This window comes from Hemiscyllium ocellatum, chromosome 29 (genome assembly GCF_020745735.1).
Source record: "Hemiscyllium ocellatum isolate sHemOce1 chromosome 29, sHemOce1.pat.X.cur, whole genome shotgun sequence".
Lineage (NCBI taxonomy): Eukaryota > Metazoa > Chordata > Chondrichthyes > Orectolobiformes > Hemiscylliidae > Hemiscyllium > Hemiscyllium ocellatum.
Genome location: NC_083429.1, coordinates 24324108 through 24345299, shown reverse-complemented (window position 1 = coordinate 24345299; position 21192 = coordinate 24324108). Strand labels below are relative to the sequence as shown.

The window sequence follows — 21192 nt, the reverse complement described above, 5'->3', positions numbered from 1 at the left end:
TACGGCTCTCATTGATAGAGAAATTATATAAACCCTACAGTTATCCAGTGGTAATCTAATAGACAAGAATTGTTGTTGAGCTTTCAGTTCAAAACATTTTACCCACCAAAATCAGAGAGCTCGTCCAGGGGTACTAACCTGGAAATGGTATGTACTAGAGTCATTGGTTTATACTTCATTTACTCCAATTCACAACAGGAAAATGAGGTTCAGAAAATCTGGTGAAACCCTTTATGTTCCTGCACAATCAGATGACTCTATCAATTTTTCTTATCCCACTGCTCTCAATACTTGCATGCTATTCTGCAAATGCTTTTCACACTGGTGGCTCTGTATCATTCTCGTACCTGTACACTGCTCTCTTGTCAGACTCCAACTGTGCTTGAGGGTCGAGTGGTACAGTGGCTACAGGGGTGGCAGCCGCAGAGGATGATGGGATATGCACTGGCTGCGTCTTGGTGGTCTGCTGGGCCGTGGCTGTCATCTGTGAAGGAGGAACATAATAAAGCTTTACGAAGGGACCTGACCTCAGTGCAAACATCTCAACATTGTTTCAAGAGTTGGCTTACTTTGACACAAAAGTGCTCCCCTGCATTACACACAGACCTGTTCACTATCCAGTCACCTTCAGTGAAGTGGGCAAAATGGAGAAGGCTTATTCTGCACAAGGGGGGTGTGTGTGTGTGTGTGTGTGTGTGTGTGTGTGTGTGTGTGTGTGTGTGTGTGTGTGTGTGTGTGTGTGTGTGTGTGTGTGTGTGTGTGTACGGGGGGTGGGGGTGGTTTCATCCAGGTTCCCTCCCACAGTCCAAAGGTGTGCAGGTTAGATGGACTGGCCGTGCTAAATTGCCCATAGAGTTCAGGGATGTGCACGCTAAGTGGATTTGCCATGGAAAATTGAGGGTTAGAGGGATGGATTCGGGGGCGGTGCAAGAGTCTGGGTGGAATGCTCTTTGGCAGTCGGTGTTGACTTGATCGACCGAATGGCCTGCTTCCACACTGTAGGGATTCTAATCATTCTGTGGACCACACAGTGCCATACTCACAAGTTAGGTTTAGGCTTCATAATGTAAACGAAAGTGTATCATGAACAGCAAATACAGAATACTAAACTGAAAGAATTATAAGTAAGTCACTGTTTCACCTGCAAAGAGTGTTTGGGGCCTGCCTGATTGGAAGGGAGGAGGTAAATATGCTTGCATTGTAGATGTTATAGACAGGGGAGGGAGTGTTGTGGTAAATGAAGGTCAGGATGTGGCAGAGTTACTATAAATGTGAAATGGGTGGAAAGATGAGGTTGGCAGTGGCACAAATAGAACGTGGCAGAAATTTAGAATAGATAAGTGGTTGTTTTGATTGGCACAGGCTTGATGGGCCAAAGGGGCCTTTTCCTGTGCTGTTGACTTCTATGACTCTATAAATTGCAAACAGCAACCCACTGAATGGAGGAGGCTGGTGGGATGGAAGGTGAAGACAAACAGAACTTTATCTGCATACTGCAGAGGGCGGAAATCCAAAATAAACACAAATGGTATACTCAGTCAGTCCGGCAACCTTCTTGGAGAGAGAACACGGAACAAAGAAGTAGAACAGAAGTCAGGGAAATGCAACAAGCTCAACAAATACCTAGCCAACCAGAGCATGAGGGCAAATGATGGCTGCATCATATAAATTGCTGCGGTGGAATCGGAAGACCAGAGAGATTGGCTGTGGGATGTGAGGAAGTGTCATCAGCATAGCTTTGTGAATCAATGGGCTCACAGTAGATACTGATCTCTAGCTTATGTCTCGAAATGGAGATCAGTAAGCCAAGGAAGGGAACAATAAGAAATTATGGGAGGCAACAGAAGGTTTGGATTTTGAAATAAAATTGAGAAAATTGTCAAGTTCAGAGAGAGAGAGAGACCATGAAATGGCATGAATACAGCTATAAGTGAACTGAAAAGGAGAGATGAGGGAAGGACATGGGTAGGCCTGGAAGAAAGAATGTTCCACATATTAACATAAAAATATAGACGATAGCAGCAGATGTAGGCCACTCGAGGCTACTCCACCATTCATTATAGGAGAAGCCAATCTTTGAAATCGTTACCCTAATTCCTGCCCTTTCCCCATAAACCTTGATCCTCTTAATCATAAGAGCTATGTCTACCTCCTTCCTGAAAACAGGATGTTTTGGGCTCAACCATTTTCTGTGGTAATGAATTCCACAGGTTCAAAACTCCCTGGATGAAGAAATCTCTCCACAGCCCAGTCCTAAAAGCTTTACTCCTTATCTTTCAAACTATGACCCCTGGTTATGGACTCCCCTACCATTGGGAACATCCTTCCTGCACCTAGCCTGTTTATCCCGTTAGAATTTTATAGTTTTCTATGAGATCTCCGCCCATTCTTGCAAACTCCAGTGAATACAATCTTAATCGATTTAATCCCTCCTCATACATCAGTCCTGATTTCCAGGAATTAATTTGGTAAACCTCTTCGCACTCATTCAATAGCAAGAGTACCCTTCCTCAGATGTGGAAGCTAAAATTACACACAATACTCCAGGTGTGGCCGCACCAATGGTCTGTATAATTGCAGTCAGATATCCTTGTTCCTGTGCTAGAATCCTCTCGTTACAAAGGCCAACATACAGTTGGCTTTCTTTACAGCCTGCTACACCTGCGTGTTTACTTTCAATGACTGATGCATAAGGACACCCAGGTCTCACTGAACACTTATCACTCTCTCTCAATTTACAGCCATTCAAACAATAGTCCCCCTTCCCATTTTTTGCAATGAGCTTCCAGCTACAGCTATAGATTTCCGTAATAACACCATTTATCTGAAAGAAGTGAGTGAAAATAAAAGGTTTTTTTTTCACCATGGGAACCAATATCTTCACTCAATAGGTCTCTGGGAAAGCTCATTTTTAGATCAGTAACACATGACATATCTCAACTGCGAACAGTCAGCTCACTTCCTGAACTGCATTCAGTCATAAACGAAAACTAATTCAGGTTTGAATAATAAGGTGGCCGGATATCTAAAACTATCATAAAATCCTTTATTAGATGTTGAAGGCCTTGTCTCACCTTGTAATGTCCCGCCACTAATCTTATTACCCTGCTCTGCACCTTGTGATGATTAACATAAACAGACCAAAAGAACCTCACTTCATACACTGAGACCTAGAAAGATCCCTGCAAGTTGGACGAAACAACAAATATAAGGACAGGAAAAATTTTAACAGTGACACTCACCCAATCTAATTTCTTATGGGGGCATTTTTGCTTCCATAAATCTCTCAACTTATTTTCAGGATCACTTGCCACATGAATTGAGTTGACCTGCCACAAACCAGTAGAAAACTTCAAAAGTTCTACTGGGAGGGATAGATTGCTACTTTACACATGATATTAAACTATGAGGCTTTACCTGATTTCGGAGCTTGGATTCCAATTTTCAGTGGGAAAAGGTTAAGTAAAATGACTCGGCAATGACACCTGCTTTAGACTCATCCTGTGTTTTCTTTGTCCCAATATCACTTCCTTGCACCCTCAAGACCGTGCCATTTAAAGTCTCCTGACTTCTACCACACCCCAAACATTCCCCTTGTCCCACCTCGATTTGCTCAAACATCAATTCCACTTCAAACTTTCACCAGATCTAATGAAAGATCGTCAGTCTGAAACTTGGGATGAATTTGATTTGATTTGATCTATTCTTGTTGCATGTACCGAGTTACAGCAAAAAGTATTGTTTTGTGTGCGATCCAGACAAATCATAGCTTACATAAATACAGGGTAATAGAACACAATGCAGAATACAGTGTTACAGCTATAGAGAAGGTGCAGAGAAAGAACAACAATTTGAGAAGTCCGATCATAAATCTGATAACAGTGAGGAAAAAGTTGTTCTTGAATCTGTTGGTACATGTTATCAAGCTTCTGTCTCTTCTGCCCACTGGAAGAAGGTGGAAGACAGTTTAACTGGGGTGGGAGGGGTCTTCAGTTATCTTGGCTGCTTTCCAATATTGATATGAAATCCTGGTTGAGAATCCAGGATAGCCAATGCTCCGGGAAATCTCCTGGTGGAGCTCTTTCCAATTCGTAACAGTTGCTGGGTTCCATCTTCGGGGAATCAAAACAGTGTGCCTCAGGGAGATGGTTAGCACCTGCCTTTTGCAGTATGGGCCTGGTCATCTGTGATTATGGCAGTGCCACATCAAAGGTGTCATCAGTGGGAAGGAGTGGCTGAAGGAGGATGAGTATTGCTGGAAAAGCACAGCAGGTCAGGCAGCATCCATTTTCACCTCTGATCTCCAGCATCTGCAGTCCTCACTTTCTCCTGGTGGACGAGTATTATCAACATTATCCACTAAGTTGTTGCAAAGGCTCTGACTGCCCAGAGATAGAGTCCCTTTGTGAATAATAGTCTATGGACAGGCTGACTCATTGTGCTGTATGAGCTGCTCTTCATGATGGAAGCTTGTGCCACCACTCTCTGTAACTATAGGAAACTGCAACACCTGCTAGTTTGAGAGTGGTTGAGGACAACTACTTCTTGATCTAACTAGCTCAGTCTCTTGGACATAAAATTATATATTTATTGCATGCTAACACTAGTTACAGGTTACATTGATATGATAGAAATTGTTACACAATCTCTGAGGAGGATCCACTCCTTTGAAATCCTAAGTTGTTCTGCCCACAAGAGCATATGACACTATCATAATGGATGGTGCTTATGACATTCCTCAGTATTTGCCCTTTCAGTAATGGTAATTGGGTTATTATAATAAACAATCCAATTCGCGAATGTTTTTGGGGAAGGAAATCTGTCGACTTCACCGTTCTTGTCAACATGTAACTCCAGACCCACTGCAGTGTGTTTCACTCTTTTCTGCCCTCGAAATAGCCGAGTACATATCTAATACACTGCTCATTGTCACCGTCCATTGCATAACGAATGCTATTTATTTTCCAGAAACATGCATTCCGTACATGAATAAAAAGATTTACAAAGTTTCTGAATACACACATGAGAGGACAGTGTTCACAAGGTGACACTAACAGCACAGGTGCTCATGCAAATGTAACGCTCGTTCTGAATAAAGTCATTGTTCTCAAACTGCAGTGAGCACTGTGGTATTACAAAAGTGTCAGATGGTGGTTATCTCCAGGAAATGAGAGGACTAACTGTCTCCCCTTGATTGCCTGGTCAAATTTCCATGTGTGTTCTGGGGATATTAAACAGGAACAGGCTTTTAAACGTGGGTACGAGGTCAAGGGTTGAGAGCTCTATGGTGATGTATCTCCTGACTTCACCCAGAGACAGTCCACAATTGAGAAGCATAAGTCCGGAGTGCAATGCAACAGTCACCAATTGCCTGCATGAAAGCAGCTCCACCAGTACCATCTAAGTTAAATCAGCTTGCTTGACAGATATTCCACACACCACTTTCCACGTTTTGTATGATGGCACGCATCCTAGTGATAACCTGATAATGGTTAATCACTTCACCAAAGATAAACTTCCCTCTAGTGTGAGTATTAAATACCAACATTTCACCTCAGTGGCCTTCATGCCAAAGCAAATGTGACCACTGTAGACATACAAGACCTATAGTATATAGAGAACTGCAGCATCATTGCCAACTGTACAGTGGATTTGGAAGCCACACTTTACCTCTTCAATTCAGCATACAAAAGAAAAAGCCCGTTCTTGAATGTTACCAAAACAAAAAACTCATATTAATCCAGATTTGGTCAGTCAGGTATTCCACCTCCTCCATAGAGACTCTACAATATGTTGAATACTTCCACTACATCAGCAGCTAGCTCTCTCAGCAAGTTACTAGTACCAAGAACATCCAATGCTGGATCAGCTGCTCCAGCCCCATATAAACTAATGCAACAAACGTTTGACAATGAAGACCTCCACAAGTCAACATGAACCCAATGTAGTCATCACCATACTTCCACACAACAGTGAGACCTAGGCTATTTGGATATCAGCAACAGATAAGAGCAAGAGAGAAATTCCATCAGCAATACCTCCACCACATTCTCCTGAGTCAATATGGGAACCATGGAAATGTGGTTTCAAATTGGACACTAACAATCAGCACACATTCAGCAAAACTCCTGTCAAAACAACTATGATCTACTGTTCTACAGTTCTTGCTTACTCAACTCCCAAATAGCCAAGAATCTAGAAAGAACAATGAAAATGCTTCAAAGACACTCTGAAACTATTGCAGAAGAATGGCAGCATTGACATTCATCGCTGGGGGAGCTCATTATCAATCATTCATTGTGGTAACAATTTATCCATCAAACTACATTGCGTTTTAAGTCAGGCAGAGCATCAGCCTGAAGAAAAGGAAGCTCCTCTAATCCAGATCCCGCTATCTTGTGAGATGTCTTACCCCTTATGTCCAAAGATCTCTGCATTGAGAATTGGCCTGTTAAGTTGCAGGAAGACACACAGCAAAGACCCACAACCTCAAGTAATTAGCACCTTGCAATGGAAGGTCAGTGATAACAATGATTTCATCCACTACATTTAGCATTCAGTCTCTCCAGCACTGGTGTACCACGGCAGCAGCATCTATAAGATACACTACAGCAACTCCACAATACTTCTTCAACAACACTGTCCTGAATCCGCAAATACTTACAGTCATAGAGATGTACAGCACGGTAAAAGACCCTTTGGTCCAACTCATCCATGCTGACCAGATATTTTAAACTAATGTAGTCCCACTTGTCAGCATTTGGTCCATATCCCTCTAAACTCTTCCCATGTCCCCATCCAGATGCTTTTTAAACATTGTCATTGTACCAGCCTCCACCACTTCCTCTTGCAGTTCATTCCATACTCACACCACCCTCTGTATGTCACTATGTATTTGTAAACACTGACATTTTCAAATTCTGACTTGGGAATATTCATTGGCCCTGAATCAGCTTGCAAAATTCATTACCACACATAAAGTTAGGAGCAGCAGTGGGTCATTTGCTCCTTCCAGCCTGCTCTGTCATTCAATAAGATTATTGCAGGCCACTGATGGTCAACTCAACCTGCACTACAAGGACTGCAACAGCTTAAAGAAGCAGCTTATTAACCTGTTTAATACTTAAATATTTGCACTCTGCATTCCTTTCTAGTGGTTAAGTCCCCACATTTTAGTTTGTATTTGGCCCCATGGCTTACCTCCAAGACACCTGGATAAATGCAAGGTGATGCATTTTGGAAGGTCGAATTTGAAAGCTGACAACAGGATTAAGGATAGGATTCTTGGCAGTGTGGAGGAACAGAGGGATCTTGGTATGCAGTACATAGGTCCCTTAAAATGGCCACTCAAGTGAACAGGGTTGTTAAGAAAGCATTTGGTGTTTTGGCTTTCATTAACAGGGGGATTGAGTTTAAGAGTCGTGAGATCTTGTTGCAGCTCTATAAAACTTTGGTTAGACCGCACTTGGAATACTGCGTCCAGTTCTGGTTGCCCTATTATAGGAAAGATGTGGATGCTTTGGAGAGGGTTCAGAGGAGGTTTACCAGGATGCTGCCTGGACTGGAGGGCTTATCTTATGAGGAGAGGTTGACTGAGCTCGGACATTTTTCATTGGAGAAAAGGAGGAGGAGAGGGGACCTAATTGAGGTATACAAGAGGCATAGATAGAGTCGATAGCCAGAGACTATTTTTCAGGGCAGAAATGACTAACACGAGGGGTCATAGTTTTAAGCTGGTTGGAGGAAAGTATAGAGGGGATGTCAGAGGCGGATTCTTTACACAGAGTTGTGAGAGCATGGAATGCGTTGCCAGCAGTAGTTGTGGAAGCAAGGTCATTGGGGACATTTAAGAGACTGCTGGACATGCATATGGTCACAGAAATTTGAGGGTGCAACATGAGGATCAGTGGTCGGCACAACATTGTGGGCTGAAGGGCCTGTTCTGTGCTGTACTGTTTTATGTTCTATATTCTAGACACCAACTTCTTGTGGGATTACCTTTTGAAGGGCAATTAGGGACTGGGCCATAAATGCTGCGCCTGCCCACAGATCTCATGTGCCAGGAATGAAGTTTTGAAATGTCATGTCACCTCATTCCCAAGATCGAGGACCCAGTCCCACCTCATCCGTGCCTTTCCAAGACCAGAGATCGCACCACCACAAGCCCCTCCATCCCAGGACTGAGCTGTCTGCCTTCTGGAACACTTATGGAGCTGAACAAACTGTCACCCAACAAACAGCCTGTGTGACAGAGCAGGCACTAGCATGCACGATTTGGTGAGCAATGGAAAGGAAAGCTGTTGTGTTACCTGAGACGAAGGAAAAGCTTCTCTCCCTCCCCCTCCCATATTGCCCTAGAGGACTCTTGCTGGATTTTGATCTCAATCCTATTTTATTAAACAGTCAATTTGTTTCTCAAGGGAGCAACAAGGATAAGGTTGCTTGGTCCATTATCAGCTCTTTCAAAAGCCATAAATTCTTAATCCCTGCTTCAGTGTGAATTAAATTGGGCTCTTCACACTCAACTAACCCCATTCTGCATTCCTTTGTACTTCCAGCTTTTAAATCTCCACAGGTTTTTAGGTTTTATTTGGTCCCCTTGTGCTCACCTACTACAGACACCAGCCTCCCCAGGGACCACTATAGAAGCTTAGTCATCCTGTTATCAAGCCTGTCGAAATGACTGACAGTCTCTGCGTGTTATAAATCTCTCTGCCACAAATCCTCAAGGACAGAATTTATGTGCAAAGAACAAAGAAGCTTAATTTAAGACATTATAATTTATTTTCATTCCCCTGATCATTGGGCAGATCGGACCTGCAGCAGATTGTTAATGAGTGGGTGCTTGATGAATCTATTTATCTCAATATGTACAGCGAAGCTCTGACAAGATAAATCAGCATCTTCCATGTTATCATGTTAAATGTAAGCTCGTGCCAGCTCCTGGGGCATCTAAGGTGGCAGCCTCAGTGTCCAGGGCGGCACATGGATCAAAAATGTCCCAGGTTCGATACCTGGTTGTTGTGGACCCAATGACCTTGCTTCCACAACTGCTGCTGGAAGTTTTTGTTGCAAACGTTTCGTCCCCTGGCTAGGCGACATCATCAGTGCTTTGGAGCCTCCTGCGAAGCGCTTCTTTGATGTTTCTTCTGGTATTTATAGTGGTCTGTCCTTGCCGCTTCCGGTTGTCAGTTTCAGCTGTCCGCTGTAGTGGTTGGTATATTGGGTCCAGGTCGATGTGTTTGTTGATGGAGTTTGTGGATGAATGCCATGCCTCTAAGAATTCCCTGGCTGTTTTCTGTCTGGCTTGCCCTATGATAGTAGGGCAACAGATGCCTAAGAGAAAGACCACGGAACAAGGACATGCCACAACCAAAAGGACTAGCCACACTACCATACATCAAGAGCGTTTCAGAACTGACAGCCAGACTACTGCGACCCTTAGGACTCATAACGGCACACAAACCAACAACCACGCTCAGACAACAACTTACTAGAACGAAGGACCCGATACCCAACATGAGCAAAACTAATGTAGTATACAAAATACCATGCAAGGACTGCACAAAATGCTATATAGGACAAACAGGAAGACAGCTAACAATCCACATACATGAACATCAACTAGCCACGAAACGACACGACCAGCTATCCCTAGTAGCCACACACGCAGACAACAAGCAACATGAATTCGACTGGGACAACACTACTATCATAGGGCAAGCCAGACAGAAAACAGCCAGGGAATTCCTAGAGGCATGGCATTCATCCACAAACTCCATCAACAAACTCATCGACCTGGACCCAATATACCAACCACGACAGCGGACAGCTGAAACTGACAACCGGAAATGGCAAGGACAGACCACTATAAATACCGGAAGAAACATCAAAGAAGCGCTTCGCAGGAGGCTCCAAAGCACTGATGATGTCACCTAGCCAGGGGACGAAATGTTTGCAACAAAAACTTCCAGCTCGGCGAATAGAACCACAACAACGAGTACCCGAGCTACAAATCTTCGCACAAACTTCGATACCTGGTCTCTGCCAAGTCAGCAGATTTCTGCTGGGGTGGTAGTAATGTTATGGACCAGCCCAGACCCCCCTCAAAATATATTAAGAACATAGCCTAGACCCTAACTACAGAGGAATCTCGATTATCCGAAGGACACAGGCTGGGAGTATTTCATTCTGTTAATCAAATTCCAGATAATCAAATGCGGTAACATATTTTAACAGAGCTCGGGACATTGTGATCTTGCCAGATAATCTGATATTCACATAATCAAATGTCGGATAATCGAGGTTCCTCTGGAATTTTTATTTTAAAGGTCGATCTGAAATGCGTATTCCAGATGCGATGTGATTGGTCAAACTAGTCAACGTTAAGCAAAACAACATTATTTAAACACGATAGTTAAAATATAATGCAAAGAAAAAGGAATTAATTGGAAACCTTAAATGAATAATAGATAAAATGCCTATTACTAATTAACTGCTCTAATATAGTAACATCTCTTAAATACACTCTTTGGCAAAAAGACAAATTGAGACACAGTTTCTGTCATGCAAAGCAAGGCTGCTCCCATCTGTAGCACATATACTACCTGAGCTGCTGAGTTGTTACTGCAATTTTTGATTGTATTTCAGATTTCCAATAACTGCATTACTTCATTTTATAATAAAAGGTTATTCTTGGGATAGAGGTTGGAATGACAAGAATAGCATTTGTTGCCAACCTCTAGCTGGCCAGGAAAAGATGGTTGCGAGCAACCTTCTTAAACTACTGCAGTTCTGAGTGTGCAGGTATACCCATAGTGCTGTCAGGGAGACAGGCCCAGGATTTTAGCATGGTGACAGTGCAGGAACGAGGATGTACTTTCAGTTCTTGTTGGTGAGTAGCTTGGGGGGGGACCTTTTAGGTGTTGGAGCTACCATGTATCAGCTCCCCATATTCTTCTAGGTGGGAACAGTCACAGATTTGGAAGGTGCTACTGAAGAAGCCTTGGTGTGCTTTGACAGTGTATCTTGTAGATAGTATACAGTGCTGCCACTGTGTGTCAGTGGCAGAGGAAGTGAATATTGATGGTTGTGATTGGGTTGCCAGTCAATTGTCCTGGATGTAGTGGAGCTTCGAATGTTGTCGGAGCTGCACCCATCTAGGTAAGTGGGCAATACACTCCTGACCTGTGCCTTGAAGATGGTGGACAGGAGTTTAGGAGACAGGAGTCAAATTACCCAATATGCTGAGGAAATCCTGCAGAGATGTCCTGGAGCCAAGATAACTGAAATCCAACAACTATCTTCCTCTGTGCTAGGCATTACACTCATCAAGGGAGAATTTTCTCAATTTCCATTGACAACAAAATAGTTTTGTTCCTGACAGTTATTTATAGCAATTCAATTTCTTTTAATCATTTTAAATAGAAGAATATTAAAATTACAGAAGATAATGGTAAGACAGCGAGAATATTCCGGATGATTCTTATTGACACATGGACAGACCAGACTGGCCTAATGCTGTGTGGCTGTGTTGCTAAACCCTGCACTCTATTTTCAGTTTAATATTTGAAGACTTTGCACGTAGTGAACATTTAAATTAGGTTCTACAGCTCACAGAAAACAATTTCAGCAAATCATATAGTTTAGATCAAAGGCAGTCAAGTCTTTCAGCTTCAAAAAAGTTTCCCAAAAAGGGGATTGTGTTAAATGCCAAGAATACATTGCGAACTATCGCTGTGGGATATCGCCATTTTGAAATGTGGAAATAATGATGTAACACCTGTAATTTATATTGCATTCATGTGACACAGTTAAGTTCATTACGTCCTCAAATATTCCCTTGGTGCTCTCATGGTGCAGTTAGAGACCTAGGTTCAAATCTAACTTGCTCTGGTGGCATGTAACAACATTCCTGAACAGGTTAATTAGCAAAATATCTGCAAAGATTCCTTTAGTCACAAAGCACACATTTTACAACCCATGATTCACTGGATTCACTGTCAATAGCATCCAATGCAAAGAGCTCATGCTGAATTATTTTGCCTCTGGCCTCACCGTAAGGAGTTCACTCTGGTTCAGACGGGAAACTTCCAGTTTCAGAACCAGCCTCCAACAAGCACTCCCCCCTCCATTCTTTCACTTAGATTCTCCCCAATCATTGAGCCATCTGATGACACCTTTGCACACTTATATCCTATGATTGGATGATAAAACTTCACAAAACGCAAACACAACACTTGAATGGTTTTTGAAGAACACATCCAAAGTTAAATTACAAATGTTAGACCCTCTGCAATTTTGTGTAAGTTCTTCCCAGGTGCATCCTAGGACTAAAGCATATGTAGGGCTCTTGTGGTGTTGTGCCCCTACCTCTGGAGGCCTGGATTCAAGTCCCACCTGCTCAAGAGGTAACATAACAATATCTCTGAATGGGTTGATTAGAACTATCTAGGATCTAAGCATATCCCACACTAATAACTGCATTCTTTGTGTAGGACACTGGAATGCCTAGTCCTCTCAGTCTTGATCCAGAACTTCCCACTACCCTCATCCATCCACTTTGTCAAAGACCATGTAGAAAATGTTTTGCACAGTCCTTCAATTTCTGAATGCTTTTACGTTTGAATTTGCCTTTGGTTTCTGTCAACTATGCAGGTCATGAACCTGGTCTTCTCGGGTCCTGTGGTTTACACTGGAACTGTCTTCAAACATTTCCATGGCACAATTCAGTTGCTGAGATTCATGGCAGTGCCACGTACATAACCAATGTGACACAATGGTTACTTCTGTTTCCACTACTGTCTGATGATTAATCCGCTGGAAACTCTTTTGGTAGCAGCTTTAATTTTCTGCAATTTCCAGACATTTTAGTTCACCAAAATATCTATATTAAATAACTATTGCTTTGAGGGTTTTTTTTCTGATGTGCTTAAGGCTTGATTTGTCCATGTGAATGAACGTGTAGCAGGCTTATTTCACAAGAAGCTCCTGGGTCAGAATGCAGTCCATCGTAGGGTCCTATTCAGCTCATGACAAGGAATCAAATTACAGATTGTGCATGGAATAATCTGGAAGGAGAGGTTGCAACTATCAGAGGTCATATCTCTCCCATGTTTGCTGACTACAGCTTTAAGCTCACTGGTAAACCATTCAAGCAGCAAATGAAGAAACAAAATAGTCTCTGATTGGAAGTACAGCAAGCTGTGCGAAAGTTTCTATCTTTACTCATCCCGAGGCCTGGATACCAGGAATAGTAAACAAGTCACTAAAGATGGGAGTGCTGCTAGGCTCAGGGTAGCCCCTAGGGTCAGGGTGCCTGCTGGGGGACTGAGGGAAAGAGGTGGTGAGCAGATTCTGAGCATCCTGGTGGCCGGTGAGACATTGTTCTTCACATGCTAGGCCTGGTCTCACACAACAGGCAGGAAGGTGGGAAACTAGAGGCAGAGGGAGAACATATTGAAGGGAGAGAAACAGTGACACAGAGAGAGAGAGAGAGAGATTGATTAGGTGAGGGAGTGAGAGAGAGAGAAAAAGAGAGTGACACTGCGTGTGCATGAATGAGTGAGAAGGACAGAGATAGAGGGATGAAACTGTGAAAAAGTGTGTGAGCTCTGAGAGAGCAAGACATGTCACCCACAAATGCCCTCTTCCCACTCCCCATAGAGGGCTGGAAGAGGAGGAAAAATTTAAGTTGAAAGGCTATATGTCTCTGATACACCCCTGTCCCCTTCAAAACCTGAGCCCAATACAAAAAGAAGCCTAGGTATCCTGGGATAAAGTTAAAAATCACACAACACCAAGTTAAAGTCCAACAGGTTTATTTGGAGGCCCTAGTTTTCGGAGCGCTGCTCCTTCATCAGGTGGTTGTGGAGTATACGATCATATGATCCGATAGTCTTATACTCCACAACCACCTGATGAAGGAGCAACGCTCCAAAAGCTAGTGCTTCCAAATAAACCTGTTGGACTATAACCTGATGTTGTGTGATTTTTCACTTTGTACACCCCTGTCCAACGACAGCACCTCCAAATCATATCCTAAGATACAGTGCATTTCTGGTGACGTGTAACCATTTTGCCTGTTTTCGAGGATTAATTCCAGTATCTGCTCACCAAGTTCTGGCCCATGGCTGGTCAATGTTCTTTTGATACCAGCATGTTGGGCACCTTCTTGAGAGCAGATTCCTTCTTGTATTTCTGCACCAGTATTGCATTAACGCCCAAACCCCTAACTAATCGCCGACTTAGCACACATTGTGCATTTTAGCTTGAAGCCAGATTCCCACTGCATTACATTTTGGGATTTCTGTTTGTACTTTTGTTTTGTTGGGTAGCTCATTTCCCACTGTTAGTCCTTGTGCATACAATCTGCTCTGAGCCAGAGTCTTTGAGACACAGCCTGTATCACCTGTTTCATCCCTTGTGTCCAGTTATAAGTCATTGGTAACTAAAAAAAAACGTATTTCATGAGGTGAAAAATTGAAGCTAATTGATTATAAAATGCTGTGGCTATAAAGGAAGGGTGATGGGGGGGGGAAGCGGTCGACTTATACACAGAGTACGTGTAAAAGCATGATTTTTGGGAAAAACCTTAATGATTGGTCAAGTATATACCATGACCTATGGCAAGAATGAAGGGGCTTTTTTAATATAAAAAGCAGAGCGAGTCCTGAACAAAGCCCCAAAGCCTGAAATACCTTACAAAATTATATATTTTTTAATAACTTTGAATTCCACTGGGCAGAAAACCAACGGAAATTATCCTTGGAGTGAGTTCAGGTTTACCTGCACTGCAGGCTATTAAGTCAGTTCTGTGTGGAGCTGGAAACGTTTTCTTCCTACACTTCCAAATGACAGCACTGAACAACATGTGGATGTGAGTCAAATTTTAAAATTAATTTCAGGGCTCTCAATCTCAGAATCCCAACAAGCATTCTCATGGTGAAACTGTAAAGGTTCTGCAATGCTCCTTGAGTTACCACAAACCCACCTGTTGGCTCTCTTGGTATGTTGGAGGGGGTACACTCTGGGTTGCCATCATGGTCAGTGATGATGCAGGGGACACATGTTGCATCATGGGATTGCTTCACATCTAGGACCTAGGGAAACAACAGAGAGGGTTCTTACAGCGGCTCAGCACATCAGTAAGGAGCACTCAGTAAAAGAAGGGTAATTTAGACAGCGAAAGGCACTGAAGGGACTGGTTCCCAGAGTGAATTGCTCATGATTTATCACCACTTACTGCTGAGAGGTTATTGAGACCTTCCAATAACAACAAAACTGCATCAATCCTGTCAGTCAAAAAGGTGAAGGAACTGCCAGGGCTGCTTCAACTCTGCAGCAGAGTTTACTATTCAAGTATGTGACCATAATAAAAAGATCAAGTAGGGGAATTAAAGGAAGCCAGAATCAACTGCTGAGCCCTCAGTTAAGTGCACTATCCTTAGTGAGCATCTGGTGCAAAAGAGAGACAGAGAGAGAAGAGGGAAAACATTCTGCATCAATCTCGGGACTAGCCTCTCAGGCAGCAGTATGGAATGTCAGACACGACAGCATGTACTCGATGGTGATTACTAGATCCTTTCCTGACATTCACTCCCGTTCACAGATATTTATTCACTAACACATTTGTTTACTCTTCCTCCTCTTGAGTCCTGTCCAGAATTCCAAATGCAGATACCCATACCCACACTTTCTGAAATAACCCCACAGAGGCCAGTATCTCACCACGCTTTACTTACACATGGAGGGTCCTTGACACTGATTTAACTCCTTCAGAGCCTGCTCTGAACAGGATGTCTGACCCTCTTGTTTATATATGTCAGCCAAAGCTCCCTGATGGGACCAGGTTAACAACCCCAATCAGGCATCTCCTATTCTATGAGGTCCACTGAGCTGACCTCATTACAATCACTACACTTTTCCAGGGTAAAACTCCTGTAAAGCAGCACCCAGTCATCAGCCGATTGAGACAGGCCCATCGACAATGTCAGTTAAAATCAACAAAGTCCTCACTTTGAGCATCTCCACCTCGAGGTCAGCTTGCCCCATCTCCAATGCTTTCCCAAAGTAGTGTAATGAGATTCATGCAAGACAGTGTTGAGTTGCCAACTGATGGCGATTAGCATTCGTTAGAGTTCCTTGATCACCCAACTTGCTTCATAAAAATTCTGGCTGCGATCTTACCAACCGAGGCATCGGGAAAACCTGACCTGGAAACCAGAGGGGGTGCTTGGCAGGACCAGCTTGCTGCATTCACTGGACAACCTTAATTTTTTGCCGTTGGCCAAACTGTAGAGTAGGGCATGCTGGAGAAGCACTTGCCCCATGGATCTTCCCACTATGGGATATGGGCACTTGGCATTTAGGATGCCACTGCCACTTCCCTTGCATCTCTACTACACATCAGCAGTGCACATCTGCATTGGGTACCGCTACTGCTCAGAGATGGCACGCATCAGGCTTCCTACCAGGACTGCTTCTTTGCTCTCTAAGTGGCATTCACCCAGTACCTACGGAATACTCACAGCTAAGGTGCCTCATCTGGCAGAGGCGATTGGCCTAGCCACGTGACTAGGCCGTTGGCCATCTGTAAAAGAGCATACATCTAGTGGTGTGTCAGTGCATCATGTCAGTCGAGCACCAGTACCACATGGCAGCAGTGTTCACACTAACACGGCAATGGGATATCTCTGAGAATCTTCAGGGAGTGTCCGCAGTGAAGTCCCAGCAGTCCATGGCAGTAAGTCAAAGGTTGTCTCCCATCTCAATCCCAGGTTCCAGCCACCGTCAAGCATTCAACAAGGGTGACTTTGCATAGGCGGTCCTTGCTTCTATGGTCTAGGGAGTGGGACATGGCGAGTCCTTTGTCTCTATTGGGGGGGGGGGGGTGATCCATCCTGGATGGGGACACGGTTTAGGGACACAGGCAGGTCTGGGCCAGTGCTGACAGGGCAAGAGCCTTGGCGGTGGGTTCCACATTCTCCCCATTGCCCTCGCTCACGGAGATTAAAGGGGGTGTGGGGAGGTTGAATGGGGGTTCAACCGGGATAGGTAGTTAGAGTAGACACATGTTCATGGCTTAGGCGATGACCTGAGGAAGTGAGAAGCTTGTGGAACAGGGACTTAGGAAGGAGAGGGCAATGTTGAGGGTCTCAGTAATATATCAATGCTGAGGATGAAAGCCAGTGGCAGAAGACTGCTTGTCATTTCAATTGTGAAGTATTGGCAAACTGGACTTTGAGGAAGGTGACCATAAATGTACTTGCTAAGGGCAGGGTAAGTGGGCTGATATGCGAGGGTGGTGACTGCATCTTAAACCAGTTGCTGGGTATTCACAGGGGGATAACAATGGCCACAAACACATGGTTGATTTGTAACAGCCAGCAAGCAGTGTTTAAAATCTGATTGAAGATTTGTAGCTCGGGTATCCGTTGTTGTGGTTCTGCTCGCCGAGCTGGAAGTTTTTGCTGCAAACGTTTCGTTCCCTGGCTAGGGAACATCATCAGTGCTGTTGGAGCCTCATGTGAAGCGCTGCTTTGATGTTTCTTCCAGTATTTATAAATACCGGAAGAAACATCAAAGCAGCGCTTCACACGAGGCTCCAACAGCACTGATGATGTTCCCTAGCCAGGGAACGAAACGTTTGCAGCAAAAACTTCCAGCTCGGCGAGCAGAACCACAACAGCAAGCAGTGTCCCTAATCCCTGGCTATCCTGCAGCATCAACAGTCTGTGTGTTGCTCCTCCCTGGCACCATTGGTGCCGAGGAACCCTGTGAAATGTACACTCCTGTACACAGACAGCTGAGCGGTGGGCAGTATTGAAGTGGGTGGGCAGGGGGTTCTAAAGATGTTGGAGTGACCCATTACCAAGTACTTGCATTGTTTCCTTCTTCCCACATGATTTACCTGATGCTTATTGCAGACTCCCAATCATTGCATCTTGTTACTGCACAAGGAGTAATGGTGCAGGCTGCAATGAAGCATCTAGGCCCTACAGAGACAGGGACAATCATGTGAAAAGTGAAAAACAAAGTGTTTGTGAAGAAAGTATTAACTACTTACAGAATATTGTCAGCCGGAACCCCCACGTACACTTTTCCCTTTCACTACATCATCCTGTGTCACACTGAATTCCCCTATTCCACAGCTGGAATGGAGCCTATTTACTCTGGAGGTCCAGTTAGATGACCCTAGGAGCATTTCGGTTCAGATGTCTCAGGCATGTCAAGGGTCTCTATGTGAGGCTGATTCCCCTGGGTTGGGATGAGGCTCAGGCAATGGAGTGCAGGTGTGTGTGCTATTCTCCAGTATCCTCTGAGGGAGTTGGGCCTGTCAATCCACTGCAGAAGAAAAACGCCCACTTTTCCTCAGCTTTTTTCAAGAATGGGCTTAAATTTTTTTTTACCAATTGAACAATATCTCTATAATTAATCCCTGCAATGTTAAACATCTATTTTGAAGTTATGGGCAGCAAGTGGTGAGCACTGATGCCTTACAGCACCGGGGACCTGGGTTCGATTCCAGTCTTGTGTGGAGTTTGCACATTCTCCCCAAGTCCACGTGAGTTTCCTCTGGTTTTCTCCCGCAGTCCAAAGATATGCGGGTTAGATGTATTGGCCAGGGGAAATGAGGATTACAGGGGTATGGTGGGTCTGGGTGAGATGCTCTTCACTTGGTCATAGCAAACTTGAAAGGCTGAATAGCCTCTTTCCACATTACAGGGATTTTAGGATTCTAAGCTCCTAGCCTTCTCTACCTGATGGAGACCATTATTGTTATTGCTGATGGGTGGCTGTGCATGATAGTGGCAATAGCAATGTGCTCAACTCCTTATATCTTTCCTTAGCCCATCTCTGAGAACACCAGCAGTATCCGTGCCAATGACCTTTCTTTGTGTGTGGGGGTTGTTGTACAGTACATCACAAAGCCTTTAAATTAGTTTTGTGGCACCGCATTTGGTGTTTACAAACTCACCTAAATCCTACAACCCCACAAGACTTGGTCGTGTTGGAACTAAACCACTAGTTTAAAAAAAATCATAAATAGACTGTAGACATTACTAGAAGGGCAGCATTTCTCTAATTGCCCTTGAAAAGGTGGCGGTGAGTAAATGTTTGAACCACTGCAGTTCATTTCCACATGGGGCCTCCTACAGTGACTTTCAGATGGAAATGCCGAGATTTTGACTTAACAACAATGAGGGAATGGCGATATAATCCCAAGTTAGGATGGGGTTTGATGGGGAACTTGATGGTGCTGGGGTTCCCGTGTACCTGCTATCTTCATCCTTCCTGAAGGTAGAGGTCGTGGCTTTGAAAGATTCTAGTGATGAAATCTCGGCAAGTTACTGTAATTCATATTGTAGACAGTACACACCGCTGCCTCTGAGCATCAGTGGTGGAGGGAGTGAATATTTGTGGATGTGGTGCCAATCAAGGTGCTGCCTAGTTTGTTCTGGATGACCTCAAGTATGGTTTTGTTGACCCTCGGGACTGTGTTTATTGCTGTTAGACAGCTCATGAAGCAGTTATACTGCAAGGTAAACACAAATCAACAGGCTGATCTCTGAAAGTTAACCCCAACTACAATAACTGTTTCAACAGAGTAAGCAGAGCCTTAAGAGTCAAGAATCATGGACAGCAGGAAAGACAGAGAGATGACAGTGGGACCTGACACCGCCTACTGTACTGCTTCTATTCTTTGTGCTTGGCAGGAGTGAGGAAGAATATTTACTGCAACCCATGCCTGGTTGCTTTGAGGATATTAAACGTCAACTACATGATGTGGAGTTAGAGTCACATCGAGGCCAGACAGAATAGAATGCCAACTCTGTTCCCTAAAGAATAATACGAGCCAGCTGGATTGTTAACAATAAAACAGCAAGGTATCAATTCTTTTTTCGCTGCCAGTGCACAATTTAACAAGATTTATTCAATCTTATTTGATGAGGTAAAAGTCACAGAATTTAAATGTTTCAAAATTAGCTGTACCTACAAATGCAATTATTTTAACATCATATTTGGCTGCATAAACCTTCTCAACGACTTTCGAAGTTCACATGCTCAATATTTCACTGCCTGCCACAGTATCATAGAAGGGTTACAGAACAGAAGGAATTCTCAAAGCCTGTGATGTGAATCATCTCTCTGCAAGTAACATGAAGTGCAGTTCAACAAGTACTGCCTTACCAGTTCACTTGAGGAATTGGAGTGAGTGAATTGGATGCAGCGAGGGATGAGGTGTTGTTTTTTCAAACCAAACAGGAAGTGCTCAGGAAGAGGAAGTGAAAAAAGCAAACCTTAAAGGCTGAAGCAAGCAGGTAGGTGACTGGGTTCTATTTCACTCTCTAAACGAAGGCAGGTCATTTAAACAAGAACCAGAAATGTGTAAGCTGTACATTGAATAGCACAATGTTTGGCACCATTCCTGACTCTTCTGACACTGGGGCAGTCCATGTCCAATTGCAACAAGACCTGGACAATATCCAGGTTTGGGCTGACAAGGGGCAAGTTAATATTCACACCACACAAGTGCCAGTAATAACAATCTCCAATAAGAGAGAAACATAACATTACGCATTGACGCTCAATGGTATTACCATTACTGAATCCCATGTCAACAACCTGAGGGCTACCGCTGACCAGAAAGTATGTTAGAAGAGCCCTACAAATACTGTCGCTACAAGTGTAGGTTAGAGGCCAGGAATTGTGTAACTCACCCCCTGACTCCCCAAAGCTTGTCCGCCATCTACAAGGAAAACTCCTCCAATGCCCAGATAAGTTCAGCTCATTTAACACTTGAGAAGCTTGGCCCACATGATTTGCACCACGTCAATAAACATTCAATCCTTCTACCACCAATGATCAGTAGCAGCAGTATGCACACTCTAGAAGATGCACTGCAGGAATTAACCAAAGCTCCTTAGACAGTACCTTCCAAACCCACAACTATTCCACCTGGAAGGACAAGGGCAGTAGATATATGGGTACACCACCATCTGAAGGTTCCCCACCAAGTCACTCACCATCCTGACTTATATCACTATTCCCTCAGTGTCATTGCATCAAAAACCTGAAATTCCGTCTCTAACTGCATTGTGGGTCAACCTACAGCACGTGGGCTGCAGCAGTTCAAGAAGACAGCTCACCCACCACCTTCTCAAGGGCAACTAGGGACTGGCAATAAAT

The 21192-nt window shown here is 43.8% G+C and overlaps 1 protein-coding gene across 9 annotated transcripts in view; it reads right to left on the bottom strand.

Moving 5' to 3' along the window:
- Positions 1–21192, bottom strand: part of pknox2 (pbx/knotted 1 homeobox 2) — a 439080-nt gene that overhangs the window by 124188 nt on the left and 293700 nt on the right. For 7 of the 9 annotated variants that reach the window (XM_060847102.1, XM_060847099.1, XM_060847107.1 and 4 more), the window contains 2 exons: positions 14993–15101; positions 348–484 (listed from right to left, as the gene is read on the bottom strand). In XM_060847102.1, the coding sequence (XP_060703085.1) occupies positions 348–484; positions 14993–15079 (224 nt within the window). In that variant the 5' untranslated portion in view covers positions 15080–15101. The remainder of the gene's footprint in view (positions 1–347; positions 485–14992; positions 15102–21192) is intronic. The other 2 variants (XM_060847105.1, XM_060847106.1) reach the window with 1 other exon arrangement.